The following is a 17,294-nucleotide window of genomic DNA, read 5'->3' as shown; positions in this document are numbered from 1 at the left end:
CAAAGTCTTATTTTTCTTTAAAGAAAATCATAAAGCTTGAAACCACGCGAGGTCAATTGGCCGTAGTTCAAATAAAAATCTTTTATTTATTTATTTATTTTTTTTTTTAAATTTATTTATTTATTTATTTATTTTGAATTCCAATTTTCTCTCATCCCAGATTTAGATAATTGTGAACTGAGTTTCAACAACAGGCATAAATGCATTAATATAAAAATTTATAAGACTCCCGGTGGCTGAGCGGTAGCGCTTCGCGCTGTCGTGCCACAGGTCCCTGGTTCGATCCTCGGGTCGGGCAAAGTTGACTCAGCCTTTCATCCCTTCAGTGGGTCGATAAATGAGTACCAAGCATGCTTGGGAACTAAACACTGGGGGTTCCGCGTTCGGCTGACCACCTAACCGGAACATCTGCTCCTGCACCCCAGACCCCAAAGGTCAAGAAAACTGAGATGGGCACAGTAGGCCGTGGCCCTCTAAGGGCTGTCACGCAGCTGAGGTTAAGTTTAGTTTTTAATAATTTATAAAGAGAAATTTACTTTACTACTAGTCCGTACAATAATTTCATATAAATTAACCCCATGAAACTTTTTTCCTATATTTTGTTGTCTTGAATTGTACCATTTGGCAGATGATTTTAAAATTTGAGAATTAAAGAACATTAAAAGCTTTATTAAACATTTGTTAAGTTACAGTAATTGATATCGATCAATTTCAATCATATGATTTTGTATATGAGTAACTAATAATATCTTTCTTCGCTTTCAAATTTCTTAGAATGCACACTGTTTCAATGCTGGATGTCGTTTATCTGGATTTTGTTTATAATCAATCTATATATACACTTTTCTTTTGTGGTCCCCTAAATTGGGGTATTTCTCTATGAATTGATAACTTTATAGTTATTATTCATTTTGATATGTTGTCTTTGTAATAAATTAATGTTAATAAAATAATGTTAAAAAATTAGTAATACATTAAGTATTTACTTAGATTCATATTTTTTTAATAGAAATATGAATCTAAGTAAACTTAGAACTTAGATGCGAGACTAAGAACTAAGAACTAACGAAGATTATTTAGATTTATTTTTCAATCTTTCTAAAAAAGCTGTAAGACTTATTTATTTATTTTTTTGAAAAAAAAAATTTGCCAAGCACAAAGTTCTTAACTCTTATTGGGTTAAGAAATTTTCCACCACAATATATCTACACTAGCCGCACGAAGGCGTAAATTTGTTTATGCTTAATGCTGATTAATTGAAAATATACAAAGCAGATGTTAATTTCAAAATTGTTAAAAAAAAAAGAATAATTTACAAAATATTTTCACCTTCAGTTGAAATTCAGAAACAAAAAATATGTTATCAAAAGAGTTAAGAGAAAATTTGAAAGTTACTTTTGCACCTTGAAAACCTTTATTTATAAATTTCTACTAAAGTAGTCACTATGTGTAATTAAACAAATGCACTTGAAAGTGTCTATCAGAGTTGGGAATTTACGTTATCTCATAGAGTAGATTTTACATAAAATAAATAAAAAAGTTATTCAAGACGTCCAATTTAGCGCCATGTCCACTCTTCACTCACCCTCCCCTATACCGGGATATATGGAATTAAAAAACCATGAATATGACAATAAGAAAAATTTTACTTGTTGGAATGAAACTATACTAGTAATATTCTGTAAAAGTTTTAAACAAACTGGAGAAAATACAGCGCTTTCGTGTGTGTGCAAAAACGCTAGATCTTTCTTATGTATTTGGGTATAGAATTTCACTTTTAAGATAATAATTCTGAAATGGGTATGTTCCCTTACTTAAAAAAAAAACAATTTTTATTAATATTTTTTTTAAAAAAGTTCGATTTCGTTTCTGATTTTTTTCTGTTTTATTCATGGAAACAAAACAAAATCAAAAGTATTCGTAAGCAAGTGCATTAAGTGTATAGTCAATGCTTGATAAATGATATTCTATAGCAACGTTAACAAGTAAAACAATTCATTACAGTAGTGGGTTTCCAAGAATTTCACAAAGCCTAAAATGCAAGAACAAAACAAAATGAACATGATTATTTTACATTTGTGACCATTACGACTGTTATTATTATTACTATATGAAGAAAATATATATCTGAGTGAGAATGCTAAGCAGTTTGGAACTTTTAAATGTTTTTTCTTTCTTTCTAATAGCTGAAGGAATTGACACAGGAAAAATTAAAAATAGTCATTTCCTTATTCGATACCTTGCTACCCAGTATCGGTCAGCGCTCCACGGTGAGAGAACTGCACAGGAGAACGTGGCGGCCATCCATTACAAATTGGTCTCGACATATCGAGAAATATGGATGAAATGTCATCTTAAATATGTATAAGTAACCTGCAAGACAGTCATAAAGAGTCAGAACTGAGTCATGGCCTCTTGGCGAGGCCAGTTGTGAATGCTATTTGGCACGAGATCCTTTCACTTTTTGTTAGAATTTCTTTCCATCAGTTGCTTGCTGGAATTTAGTGAAGACTTTTTTTGAGAACTCATTTAAAGGTTGAAAAAGGGGCCAGGTTATTATTTACCTGTTGTATATGGAGGTGCCCTTTATGGCCAAATCATCAGCCATTTCATTGCCTTTAATTCCCCAGTGAGATGGGATCCATCACAGAGTTACAGATTTTCCTAGTTGTTGTAATTTATTAATTGAGATTTAACATTTTAATATCACCAGAAGAGGGGCTGTTCACGGATTTTATTGAGATAAGAGCTACTAACGAGCTGGAAAGATTTGTTCCAAATGACACAACATGTTCCACTGCGACTCATATCGCAGTAATTTCGCCGTTGTAGGCTATTCTTCCAGTATACACGGGAATATAAAAGGCGAAGAGATTGCAAAACACCCCAGCACCGATATTTTAGGCTGATCAGGGACATAGGATCCATGGGCAAAAACTCTCAACCAATTAAGTTCAGGGTAAAGAGTGTTTTTGTTTTCATAGCAAGCATGTGTAAAACTGCAGTGGGAGTATCCACTTTAAACGTTGGTATCTATGAAAAAGGAAACTCCAACTAGCATTAACGTAAATTTTCTATGGTTTTCATAAATGTGTAAAATCTGCTTGAACCCAGTATGTAAGTCCTTTCTTGTTTGTAATTTTCAGGCTATGATTTTCCGAGTGTTTATGGTGCTAACATAGGCGTCTATAATGCAAATATCACGAATGATTCTTTTGCTTTGAGTTGCCAGTTGGATTCTCAACTCGAAGGATACACAGGGACCAGATCTTTACACGTCAATCAAATAACGTATTTCTTTAATTTACTAGGTAAGTAAACGTCCGGACTAGTTTTCCGTCGAACTAGTGTTAAAAATCGCACGTAGCGGAATCACTAAAATCAGGGTAAAAAACATCCAAGTATATTTTTTTTAAATGGACTCTTACGAGATGAACTACTAGGACAAATGAGTAATCTATACATGTTTTTGTTTTTTGATATTATTTCAATATCCCTTTCAATACTTACTATCTATTGTTCACAAATTTGAATTATGGTTTATATTCGCAAATGTTTTAGAGATCTCAAACTCTTCATCAGTTGCTGGTATATCCTCCAATATTTTTTGCTTATCTTCATCGTTTTCAACATTTATGACCGGGAGCACGCATTTAATCAGATACTGAAGGAGTCGAAAAGTAATGGGACATGTGTTGCAGTCATCGATTTTAGAAGATCTTCATAAATGCAATCTTATTCCGATGGGCTAATGTTCCCGTTGAACATGGAGAAACGATTGAGTCCGAGCAGCTTTATCAAACCCATTTGCATTGCATTTTAGTCTACACTCTCAAACGCTGCAGAAATCAAAGCTTCCTGAACACTTATTTTTGCTTTAGAAGCATCTTACAGGTCACCGGAATCAAGATTACCTAACCAGTTGCTTAGTGTAACATTCTTTAAATGATTGGATAATTCAAAGATTTAAAGTTTGAAGCTTGCTGGAAAAAGTTCCAATCCTAAATTTTACAACTTAAGCTCCCATCATACTTCCGTTAACTACCCTTTCCATGACTTTCTTATCCTCTCAATATATATATATATATATATATATATATATATATATATATATATATATATATATATATATATATATATATATATATATATATATATATATATATATATATATATACTCTATAACAAAAGAATTGACGCACCAAGAAGCAATTATCCGATTGCTTCGAAATTTCGTATACATGAATGTTTTGGCTCGATCAGGCTGGAATGATGCCGACTGGGGACGTATAGTCTTTAACGACGAATCCCGCTTCCAACTGTGTCCTGACGATCATCGAAGACGTGTTTGGAGACGCACAGGGCAGAGGGGGGATTCTGCCTTCACTATTGCACGTCACTCCGGCCCTCAACAAGGCATTATGGTCTAGGGTGCCGTTTTCTTTGACAGCCAGATCCCTTTGGTCGTCATTAGAGGTACACTTACTGCACAGCGGTACGTCGATGACATCCTAAGACCTGTTTTGCTACCGTTCCTTTTGCAGTACCTTGGGCTGGTTTTTTAGCAGGACAATGCCAGACCACATACGGCACGTGTTGCTATGAACTGTCTGCAAGCTTGTCAAACTCTTCCTTGGCCTGCCAGATCACCAGATCTCTCTCCCATCGAGCATGTCTGAGATATGATGGGAAGGCGATTGCATCTGGCACGGAATGTTGATGACCTCGTTCGACAATTGGATCGAATTTGGCAGAAAATACCGCAAGAGACCATCCGGGAGCTTTATTGGTCTATGCCACGCCGTCTGGCAGCTTGTATCCAGACTAGAGGCGGGTCAACACCTTATTGAACTTGTTACTGTAACTCTACAATAAAATATTCAATTGTTCTGAAATTTTAATCATTTACTATTCTGTACATTGTCTTCCTATCCACCAATTTTCGCTTCAATCAGACAACCCCTTCTTGGTGCGTCGATTTATTTGTCATAGAGTGTATATATATATATATATATATATATATATATATATATATATATATATATATATATATATATATATATATATATATATATATATATATATATATATATATATATATTGAAGCTGAAAATAAAGGTACTGAAACGGACATGCTATAGTTTCAGTTCTATGAACCAGAACATTTCTCAGTGTCTAAACACAAAATCACAGTAGAAAAGTAACGAGACAAGCAATTTGCAATGAAAAAAAAAAATAAGTCGTTTCATTAACAGGGGTTGAGGAGCAGAAGTGAACATGATAGGAAAAGATTTGTGATGAGAAACAAGTGTGATAGAGTTGGGTGGAAACCCCATGGGGCAAGTTGTAGAAATTGAAATTCGAGTAGACTTTACAGCATGGAAAAAGTATGGAATACCAGAAAGACTACACCAGGGAACAAATTTTCTATTGCATTTATTTAAATACTTGATCTTGTCTAATTCATGTGAGGAGATTTCAAACCCGAAATTAGTTTTGATCCTAAAGGTGAAGACATTTTTTAAATGTCATTTTTAGACTATTTCTCTGTCGAAATATACAAGTTTAAAAGATTTATGAATGACAGTGAGTCGTATAAATATTGCGACAAATATTTTGGGGAGTTAGGTCGCGTCATCAGAATTGATAATGCATTGTAAACCATGCCCAGAAATGTCTCCGTACGCGTCTAGAGGCTCTTCCCCTATTATGATCTATTCAAGAGTGCATGAAGAAACAGTTCATAATAGGGCGCCAATACGCTTCTAGCGGCATATGATGACATATCCGGGCATGTGTTCCTAAGCAGTTTTATTTCTAATGATGTGACTTAAATTCTCTATAAGTTTGTCGTAACATTTACACGATCATCTGTTGTAGATAACGTTTTTTTAACTTGTATGTTACCACAAGGAACAAACTAAAACTCTCATTTTTTAAAAAAAAAAAATGTAGCTTTGCCCGAGAAATCTATTGCATATTCAATATCAGCAATATGAAAATATCTAAGATCCGTTAAAAAATTTCGTGCAACAGAGAAAAAAAATGTTTTCCAGTGTAATTAATTAAATTATCAGAATTTTTTGAAATGGTTCCCAGAGGTCAATGCCTGTAGAAGACGAAATCTAAATCGAATGCAGAGCGATAAAAGAACGTTTAATATTTTAACGTTCCCAGATTTTGTGCATATTTTTCCTGTTCTTAAGGTTGAAATTTTTGGAAACATTTAGTTTGTCCATTGTTTGCAAGACCGCTGCAATGATGAGAAGTTTTATATATATACCGTCTATTAGTATCTGCAATATTTTGCTACTATTTAAGAAATTTATTTTAAATATATTTAAGGTCCAAGCATGGTGATTGATGCAGCATGTTCATCTTCATTATCAGCGTTTAATGCAGCCTACACTGACTTAAAAAACGGCAAAATTGAAGGAGCAATTGTTAACAGTTCCCAGATTAATTTAATTCCAGAAGTGGCCCAGCTTTATGTGCGCTCTGGTATAGTTTCACCGACTGGCAGATGCGCACCGTTTGATGCAAGTGGTAAGTGCCAATTTCTTTTTCTAGGTAACTTTTTTAACGATCGTTTTCTAAAAGACAGAGGAGGAAAAACAACACATTTATTATTATTGAGCATTTACACAAAAACTGTTATTAATATAATCGTTCTTAATATGGTGGCCAGGGAGCTGATCTCAAGTCAGAAAGGTCCGGGGTTTGAATCTCGGATTAGGTATGGATGTTTTTTCCTCCTCTTCTCTGTATTATGTGTCCTTTCTATGAGAGCAACGTTGGCTCACCTACTGTTACGCCCCTAGAGTGGTCAATAAATATGCCCTTTTGATACCTGAATAGCGAAAATCAATATTCAGTTGGTCATTAGAAAAAAATAGTCATTATTAATTGTGATTTAGTTTTCATTTATTTCTTTAATTGTTTTTTTTAATTCATTAAATCATAACGGACACTTTTTATTTTGAAATTAAACACGTGATCAATCGCAACACTTTTCAATAATTATAGCAATTTACGAAACTGAATCAAATGCATTACTTCTTTTTTATTACCACGTTTATATAAACTTGCCTTCGTGTATGTCTGTCCGGGTGGAATTTTGTAATCGATTTTAAATTAACTTCCTGACTAGCTACAAACTTCAAATTTGGCACATAGTTCAGAATTGGATGACAATGCATGAAAATGAAGTGAAAAAAGACATACAAAGTAAAATAAAATTAAAATTTGAAAAAAAAAATTATTTTCGAGATTGTCTTTTGTTGTCGATTCCATTATTTCAAATTAGTATTACATGTCAGGTGAAAAGATTTTTATTGTCGGAGTATTTTTATTGGCTGAAAAATCACGTGGTAGGATCCAGTTTTTCCTCATTCATTTCCAGATCGTTTTGGTAGTCATCAGCATAAAACTAATGAAAGTCGTAAAGGTATTGTTTTTCTATAAAGAATTTTGTATCCCTAATTTAAAATGAAAGTTCTATTATTTTAGTAGTGGTCTTGTAGTAGTCTTGATTACTCTTGACTAAGAAAAATAATCTAAATAAAAATATATATTTTTTAAAAATCGCGTTTTTTGTAGTGAAGAATAATAATTAAAAAGTAATAATTTTTAAAAAATATAAAATAAAAATTAAAAAAATTAGATTTTAAAATAAAAAAATTCAAAATAAAAAATAATATTTTTAAAAACCACGTTTTTGTAGTGGAGAATAATAATTAAAAAAAATTGAAAAACGAAAAACGTGGGGTGAATGAAATACATAACAGTACATATACGCATACATATACACATTTTCTTACTCATACACATGCACTGCCACATATACATCCACATACATACGCATATACACAAACATATTCCACATTCAGATGCAATTACAATTACAGATATACATACACAAATTCTCATGAGCACACATACACACACTAATATAACATTACTGTTATGTATTTCATGCGCCCCACGTTTTTCGTTTTTCAAATTTTTTTTAATTATTATTCTCCACTACAAAAACGTTGTTTTTAAAAATATTATTTTTTATTTTGAATTTTTTCTTCTTTAAATTGCCTTGTTTATCATCCAAATTGAGAATTTTGAGCTATATCCCTTTTTTCAAATGCGTATTTTAAATTATTAATTGAGATAAATGATGTTTCCAAACAAACATTTTAAACTTTGACTATTTTTTTCAATACGCAGTTTGAGCTATGTTTATTTTTTCTGATATATTTTATATGTTACCCAGAGTATTAGTTAAATCTACTGATCTTTTATTTTTCATAACGTGAAAACAGTATCCGATCTTGCTATAAAAATCTATCTGATTGGATAGTGTATTATTCGACCGCCAAGAGAACTCCCCCAGGTACCAAATTCCCTTGCCACCGGTTGCTTTGGTAACGGAGATAATTCACTTCGAATAGAAGCGTGGTGTTAACCATTATGCACAATTACGGTTATGTATATGTAAGCGTTGACAACATCAAATCCGTTTTCTTCACAGTCCATTTTGTTTGACAGATACGTTTGCCTGACAACTCGTTGGTCTGACAAATACAATTGACTGACACGTACGTTTTCCTGACAGTAAAATTTCCTAGCTCGAATCGCCCTTTGCCCGAAATAGTGAACACGTTAGTGAATTGAGAATTAGAGTTAGATTACGCATAGACTTTTCGCTTTAATTTTTAAAATGTCTCCACTTTATAAATTTTTAATTGAACATTATATTTCTTTGTTATTCGTTATCATTTGCATGCTATTGCTCGCTATATATGTTGTTGTTGTCGTGTATGCATGCAGTGCTAGTGCAAAGATTAGAGTCCTCCAAAAGTATTGATAACAAGATTTCACTTTTTCTTGCCACAAAGTTTTCGGAGGACGTTCAGTTTCTTTAGACCATTATTTGCCGTGATCTTAATATGCTTAGTAAATCTCAGCTCTGGGTCGAGGAACATTCCCAGATATTTAGGATTTTCAACGCTTCCATCTCGGGATTGAAAAAGGTCGCAGAGCTGGAAATGCTTAGTGAAATCATCTCGGTAACTGCAGTAGGAACTCCACACCTGAAGAGGATCGATATGGTGACCCCAGTGGTAAAAAGGGAGCAGAAATGTCACAACTAGTAAGATAGGTTCTGACCTTGCAACCACTACCGGTACAGAAGTTTCTGCAAGTACAAATTCATGACGATTAAATCAAGTTGGTTTGTATGCAGGGAAGCATGTTCGATGCATTTCGCATCAAGCACGTCATCGTCGAGAAACATTACGCTGGTGTAAGGAACGTATTATTTAGGGGTGACCAACAGAAGCCTAGAGTGATGTTCTACGGCGAACCCCGTTTCACTGTGACAGAGCCATTAGACACCCTAGAAAGTGAAGGTAAAGTATTATTCGTAAGCAATGGCCTGCGTACTCTCCGAACCTGAAGCCTATAGAGCCTGTCTGGGATGCTCTCGGCAGACGCGTTTCTCAAAGAACACGTCCTCCCCGAACTATATAAGAGCTGACAACTGTCTTGAGAGAGGAGGGAGACAATATCCCCAAGGACACACCGATAGTTTAGTGAACAACATAAGTAACAGATGAAAACATGTGTTAGTGTCTGAGGTAATAGTAGATCTTACTGAGATACTCATACCTGTTTCATTCTGGCAGGAAGACCCATTTTTCGTGGCTGTTTGGAAATCATCTAAGCATATTTTTTATGTTTAATTCTCTCATTTTTTGATGTGACAATATTAGTACCGTTTTACAATATAGTAAATGCACATTATTTCCAATAAATATGCACCTAGTTTCATTTCTTCAATCAATCCCTATAATTAATTATTGAGAAAAATGCAACTGTACCTTAGCAATTGTCACACAGTGTATATCGGTTTTCTTTAACGCGTGTTTTAAGCTATGTCCGAAACAAGAAGTTAACTGATGGAATGCAAAAATGTTTTTTTTCTTACATAATAAAACATCGAATCGAAGTATGTTATTATTTATTTAGCTGATGGAACCGTGAGAAGTGAAGGAGTAGTTGCTATCTTTTTGCAGAAAGCTTCTACGGCTAGAAGAGCTTATGCATCTGTTCTATCTGTAGGATCCTTTACATCTGGATTCGTTAAAGAAGGTAACAATAAATAGATGCATTTTAAATGGAATTTATGAAGTGACAAGCAGAATATTCTAATAAATGCATAATATGTTGTTGGTATATGTGGCATGATTTTGGTATTTTGAAATCTTAGTTGGTTTCAGGTATGTTTATAGGGCACAGCGAGGAAATTTAAATTAATGTATATATAATTAATACAATTATTTACTTTTCTTTTATTCTGCGTGTTCCAGAATAACCATTTTTTGTGTGCTATGTTTTAGAATCCTTTTTTTCGAGGAAAACAAATTCGGATGAATAAGGGGTCACAGATTAATGTTTCAGATAGGAATAATAAGTATGTTGTTGGTATATGGGTGATTCTCATGAAACATGACAATTCACTGTCCCTTGCTCCAAGATCTAATACTATAATACTAGAAGAACGTTTTTTTAAAAAAAATTATTAAATAGCATTGCTGTTAGCATTTTAAAATGACTTTGCACTAGCATTGACTGTTTTGTATACTTAAAAAATTTAATTGAATATCAAAATGTCATTTTCCTGGCATGTCCCAAACAATATTTCCAATAATAACTAGCTTCAAAACTTCCCATACATTTTTCAAAATTTAATTTTTTTAAATCTTATTCTATGTAAGGATTTCTAGAATATAGTATTGTTTACTAAAACTTCGTTTAAAATAATTTTTTCTGTCAATAATTTGTTTGTCCCATTAAAATCTGTCATTTTCCTGGCTACTTTTATTTAGTGATTTATAACCAAAATAGATAGCGCCAGGAATCAATATCTTATGTTAATAGATTGATTAGATACCCTCTTATCTGAACATGTCTTGTTGCATGAATAAAGAACCAATTTCCTGGCTCAAAATCTATTAAAAAAAATTTTCAAGTTGAGTAGGTTTTTATGCTGTCATTTTCCTGGCTTCGTAAAAACATTAATAACAAAAACTACATAGATTTATCTGAGTTATTTTGAGAAATACTGTTGTTTTCTGCAGAATATAAGCGTCTTCGGCCAAAATATTAAATTAAAGTAAAGTTATATGCTATAAAATGGCGAATTTGTCATTATCCTGGCTGTCATTTTCCTGGCTTATGAATGCCAGTACATTGAAGTGTTACCAAAAATTCTTTTTAACTGCTAATACTATAAAGTGGGTAAGCAAGTATTAACCTAATACCAAGTTTATGTATGATTGTAATATGCTTGGATGTAATCAAAGTTATTTATTTATTTAATGATTGATTATTATACACAATTTTATTCTGTACATATCAGCAATAAAATTTTATTTGTTACTTTCTACAACGGATAAAAAGAATTAATTTAAGCAATTTATGGTCCATCCAACATAAAGGCTTAAGTTGAGTTACTTACTATTAACTTAAAATGACTGTTTTTTAAACTTCTAAGGTAATATGTCATTTTCCTGGCATTCAAGATTTGGTGAATTTCTATTTTATTTTTTTTTCTCGAGCAAATGTCAATAAACTACACTGCTGTCTGTAAGATATTAATAAGTGTAGTTAAAGAAGTATACAAAATTTTTTTTGGATTATTTTGAAGACTTAAAATTTGAAGACATTTTTTGGTCCGAATTGTCATGTTTCGTGAGAATCACCCATATATATCATACTTTTTGGTATTTTAAAATTCAAGTTGGTGATATGCTATACTATACTGTTGGGAAATTTGAATTAATGCATAGATATAATAAAATTACTCACGTTCCTTTAAAATTCAGAGTGTTCCATAACTAAAATCTTTCATGTGATGTTTTTTTAAATCCTTTTTTTAGAGCGAAAAAAACAAAAACAAATATGTATACAGGGATCGTGAATTCAAGCGAGGAGGAAAACAAAGACTGATAATAAAATCAAACAAATCTCTACTGAAAAAGTTGGAACTGAAGAAAATTGCCTGAGAAAACAGAGAAAGAAAGGATTAGTAGAAAGACCTACAGGTCTCAACACGCAATCAAACTAGTTTTGAATTTTTTCAATCCGCTTTCCGTTGTTTTGATAGATATCTACAGTATTTTTTTGAATTTTCTTCATTTAAATAATAAGATGCATCAAATCCGGGAACTTTTCTTTCATTTTTGACAAGGACTCAAGAAATGCGTATTAAAGACGGTGACTACGAAACACCCTGTAAAATATAATTATTATTGCATAAATAGCATATATATACTTTGTGTTTCGTTCAATATATGTATTTAATATGGATAAATGAAGGTTCATATTTTGCTTTGTATTTCAATGAAGTTAGGTAATTCATATTTATAGCTTTATTTTCATGTAAATCAGTCGAGCGCTATGAGTACTTTTCTTATATTCAAGGGAAGGTCCTCTGCTTTGGTCGCCTGGCGATCTGCGTAGACTACCAACAGAGTGCTCGCAGTCGAACATTATACAGTAGAACAATTTAAAGAGGACTGATACCATCGGTCCCTTCGCAATCTGATTAAAGTAGTCTCCAAGCAGATCACTGACCTCTGCCAGTGATGGTTGACTTCAGTTATCGACTAGTAACTGTAACTTACGACTAGTCTACTGTGAGATTCAATTGTTTTTAGTTTAGGATTTATTTACGTACATTTCTTGAGTAGCTTTACCTTTTTAACTCAAATCATATCTTAGACTCGAAATAGAGACACGCCACATTCAATCATTATTTATATTTATAATGAAGCAGCTGTGATTTTTTTAAAAACTTTAAGTGATGGTTAAGAGAAAAAAATTATTTAGTTTAAACCTGGTTATAAAAGTACTACCACTTTTTACTCATTGATAAAAACTTACTCTTACTGTCTTGACACTTCTGTCTTAAAAGGTCTTATACCCATTAATACTGACCTTTCAACACATAATATATAAATATAGAGCAAACTTATTTCTTTGTTGGTTTTAAACTTGTTTTTATTATGTTTTTATGAATACTTTTTCTTAAATTACTTTGTCCCATAGCTGGGATAGGACAGATACTTGGTATAATATTTTGTTTTTGAATAAAAAAATATTTATCTCTTGATTTCTGGAAATATCATTGTATATTTACGAATATATGAATCTGCAATGTGTACTTAGAAACATTTGCAGCTCTTTTAATTGACTACCTGGTATCGTTCAAACATAATTTAAACTGGATACGACGTTTACTTCTACTCTTGATAAAGGCAGTTATGGGACATTCTGTAAAGCACTCTGTTGCAATTGCTAGCATATTAAATTATATATTTTAGGATTTGCTGTACCCTCTGATAAGATGGAAGAAAACTTGAGCAGGCATGTCTTGAAGTTGAGTGGATTGCATCCCGACCAAATTGACTTCATTGAAGCGCATGGCACTGGTACAGTAGTGGGAGATAGTAAGGAGCTGGCAGCTATAGAGAGTGTTTTTTGTACAGGCACCAGAAAAAAGCCTATTTACATAGGATCAGTCAAGAGTAATATTGGGCACACTGAAGCTTCCTCAGGTAAGAATATCTCAGCTCGAAGCATGTTATGAATTTTATTAATTAGTTATTTATTAATTTTTCATTTATTAAAAAAACTTCCCCTTTATTTAAGTACGATACATGAATCATGATACGTTAATACTTTGAGACGTTTCAGTAAATTAAAATAAAATGTAGCTCATGCATGTCAAATACGACAGTTAAAAAAATATAATTGTGGTAATTGTTTATATTTCATTGTATTTGTTATGTTTAACTTTAAACAGCCATTTTTACTTTCTATGTGTAAATATGCCGGTTTGTAAATTCAGTGGAACAAATGAAATTTTAACACGAGGTAGCATTGTATTTGTTTGATGGTGAAACATTTTCCCTTATAGAAAATATGCTAGAAAGAACATGTTAACTAAAATAAAAACCACAATTATACATAAAAAATGTTAGGGGTTCATAAGTATAGAGGCTTCACAAAGTTAACAAGAGCTACCAACAGACATCATCCAATCATGGCCAAACACCTAGACCTGTATTCCACGACTCTATCTTTTAACCGTTATAGTGGAAAAAGTATGTAATTTTTACTCCGTTTAGATGACATGGTCAGCGACTAGACTGATATCTTTAAACTTCCACACTGAAACCGATGATAGGACTTTCAGCTCACAGATTTATTGTGCGATTTGCTGAGAGGGCATGCAGATTATTTTATTGACTAGCAGGATCAAACTCACGACTCTTAGACAAGACACCAAAATTTGCTTAGTTTCAAAAAACAGACTCTACATCAAATGATGATTTAAAAATAAATTTATCAATTTAGTTTTACATTAATTCAAAATTAAGACGCTGTCAAATCAAGACGCTTTTAAATTCCTTTTTTTTTCAAATTCTTTTTAATTTTAATATTTCATTATTAATTTTAGGTATAAAAGTATTTTGGAACTAAATAGTATTTAAGTCTGCATGATTTAGCATGTTCTCTTTAAACCTCATAAAGAACTATAGAGAGAATGGAGGAACGTTTTTCACCAATCAATACTCAGGGTAAATAACTGTCATACCAAAATCTATTTGTAGGTTTACTTGTAGGAACATGATAATAAACAAAATGCATTTAAGAACATATGATCACAAACGTGATGCAGATGCCCAAAAAGTTAGAAACTGAAAGAAGCTATGCAATCACAAATCGCAAGAATATATATTACACAAAAATAGTTAGAACCTCATTTTTTTTTAAAAAAAGTGTTAAAACAGGTTTTAAAGTTGCAGTTGGCTTTCTCTCCAGTTGCAAATACATTCTTGCTCTTCTAGATTGCGATTGCGACTATATATTCCCAGATGATTCTCGATCTTTGACATATTCCTGACTTACGTATTGAATTCTTGAAAGTGATTCTGAATCACCCGGAACATAAAAACGTTTATAAAAATATTTGAGGTTCATGCTCTCTACTTACCAACAAGTGTCCACTTCGCTAGCGCAGAATACATTGACGTAGATGCTTGAAAATCTGCGCTATAGTCGCTCTGACGCTGTCATCTGTGCTCACTGTGGACTCAGCCTCACTTGCGAGAAATCAAAAGTATAGAGATATCTGAATTGTATTATTATTCAGTCGATTGGATACCTGCAAGCGACGCATCCTAGGCATCGTGGCATTCGTTGATTCAGAAACCAATCAGGTTGGACAAACATGCATGACGTCGTTTATAGGCATCCAATAAAATATATTTAAATCAAATGGTTAGTATAATCACGTATTCTTCTTCTCGTAAGTACCCAATTGTCGTAATGTGTCGTTTGCAAGTACCCAATTGTCGTAATGTTAAGGTTGCTAATAGCAGCTGTTTTCACGATTTTTCTTTAAAATAAAACCTTTTTCTATCAGTTGTAACTTGTAACTGATTGATTATTGATACATTCTCACAAATGTCATCATATCTATTAATTGACAAAAAAAAATGTTGTCAAGATTCATAAATTAGCTTGTTATTAGTAGACTCTAAATTTATTTTATTTTAGTATAAATCGTTTTATCTAGAATATTTTTTGCTAAAAATTTTGTTAAGCAATAAATTCTTACAGGTCTAAGTGGAATAATAAAAGCATTACTAGCAATGGAAAATGGAAACATTGCTCCAAATTATAATTTCAGAAATCCAAATACTGGTTCAAAGGGACTAATGAATGGCTCTATGAAAATAGTATCGGAAATCACACCACTTATAAGTCCATATGTTACAGTAAGCTCTTTTGGAATTGGTGGAACACTACTACAAACTGTTTTAAGACAAAATACCAAAACATATCCAAACAATTATTTAACGAGCTCGAAAATTCCAAGACTTGCACTGGTTTCCGGTACATGTGAGGAGGCTACCCAATTTCTGATTGATTATATTAAGTACAACCCTGATTTGCCAAACGAGTTTTTTGCTCTCTTGCATAAGCTATCGTTTTGTTCACCTCAACTCAAGCCCTGCAGAGGTTACATTTTGAGTGAAAAGGAGGCAAGTGAAGCATCAAGTATTAAGGTGAGGCATTTTTCTCATAACGTAACTGAAAGAATTATTTTACTCTTTTAAATTAACTGCATGATTCCCATAAAATATGAAACAAATCGATTAAATAGACCCGGAGTATTCACAAATCAATATTCTAAATTTTAATTCTAAATGAAAAACTTAATCTTATTTACAACTTATAGAGATGAGATAGATGCTTAATCTATATATATATTTCTCTTATGTGGCACCATAAATTCGGGTATTCCTCTATCTATTGGCAACACTATAGTTATTACTGATTTTATCAGGTTGTTTTAAGTAATATTTTAAGTAGTGTTTAAAAATTAGTTATACTTTTTTGTATATTTATTTAGATTAATTTTGTATTTTTCTAGAAAAAAAAATTAGATATTAAGAAATCAATAAGGATTATTTTGAACCTTTTTAAAATGGCTGTAGAAATTTTAAACAATAAACAGTGTTATGGTGCCGCTGAAGGGATTTATTTATCGGCAATGTCAACCTTCATCTATCAAAAGGTTCCTCCAAATAGAATCAAGTTAACGTGTCTTATATACTAGTGAATTGGTATTTAATATTTATAGTGGTAGTTACACCACATTACTCCCCTTCCGGAATTTTATCTGGGATAGAATTCGATGAACGAATACCACTAGTTGATTAATGCAGTTTATTTATTTATATCATTTTTGCTAATTAAATTTTTTCTTCATTTTTTGTTTATAGCATTTTGCTCATAATTTTTTTCCCTTCTATTTTTTTATAGCATTTCGCTCATTATTTTTCCCCCTTCATTTTTTTGTTTATAGCATTTCGCCCATTATTTTTTTGTTTTGTTTATAGCATTTCGCTCATTGTTTTTCGTCCTTTAATATTGTTTATTGACCGGGAGACTTTATTTACTTCTCCGGATTTTTTTTCTCTTTGAGCAGTATATTTTTAAGCAAATCAAGTGGTTAATGTGAACCATCCATTGATGTCGGCATGTTCAAATCACGTCGGCAGGTCACCAGTGAAGGGATTTATTTATCGACAATGTCAACCATCATCTATCAAAAGTTACCTCTAGATAGAATCAAGTTAACATGCCTTATATACTAGTGAGTTGGTATTTAATATTTATAGTGATAGTTACACCACACCGCATACTGTACATACAAATTA

At 32.3% G+C, this 17,294-nt stretch overlaps 1 protein-coding gene across 1 annotated transcript in view; it reads left to right on the top strand.

The window, feature by feature from the left end:
- LOC107447920 (fatty acid synthase) overlaps positions 1-17,294 on the top strand; it is a 72,543-nt gene that overhangs the window by 4,264 nt on the left and 50,985 nt on the right. Inside the window, exons 4-8 of the mRNA XM_043045247.3 lie at positions 3,147-3,311; positions 6,346-6,546; positions 10,024-10,146; positions 13,383-13,616; positions 15,688-16,136. Coding sequence (XP_042901181.2) covers positions 3,147-3,311; positions 6,346-6,546; positions 10,024-10,146; positions 13,383-13,616; positions 15,688-16,136 — 1,172 coding nt within the window. The remainder of the gene's footprint in view (positions 1-3,146; positions 3,312-6,345; positions 6,547-10,023; positions 10,147-13,382; positions 13,617-15,687; positions 16,137-17,294) is intronic.

The sequence above is a fragment of the Parasteatoda tepidariorum genome, chromosome 7 (assembly GCF_982258835.1).
Source record: "Parasteatoda tepidariorum strain Cologne lab strain chromosome 7, Ptep-v5.0, whole genome shotgun sequence".
NCBI classification, from domain to species: domain Eukaryota; kingdom Metazoa; phylum Arthropoda; class Arachnida; order Araneae; family Theridiidae; genus Parasteatoda; species Parasteatoda tepidariorum.
The sequence above is the reverse complement of the archived record's forward strand: the minus strand, read 5'-3'. Positions and strand labels throughout refer to the sequence as shown.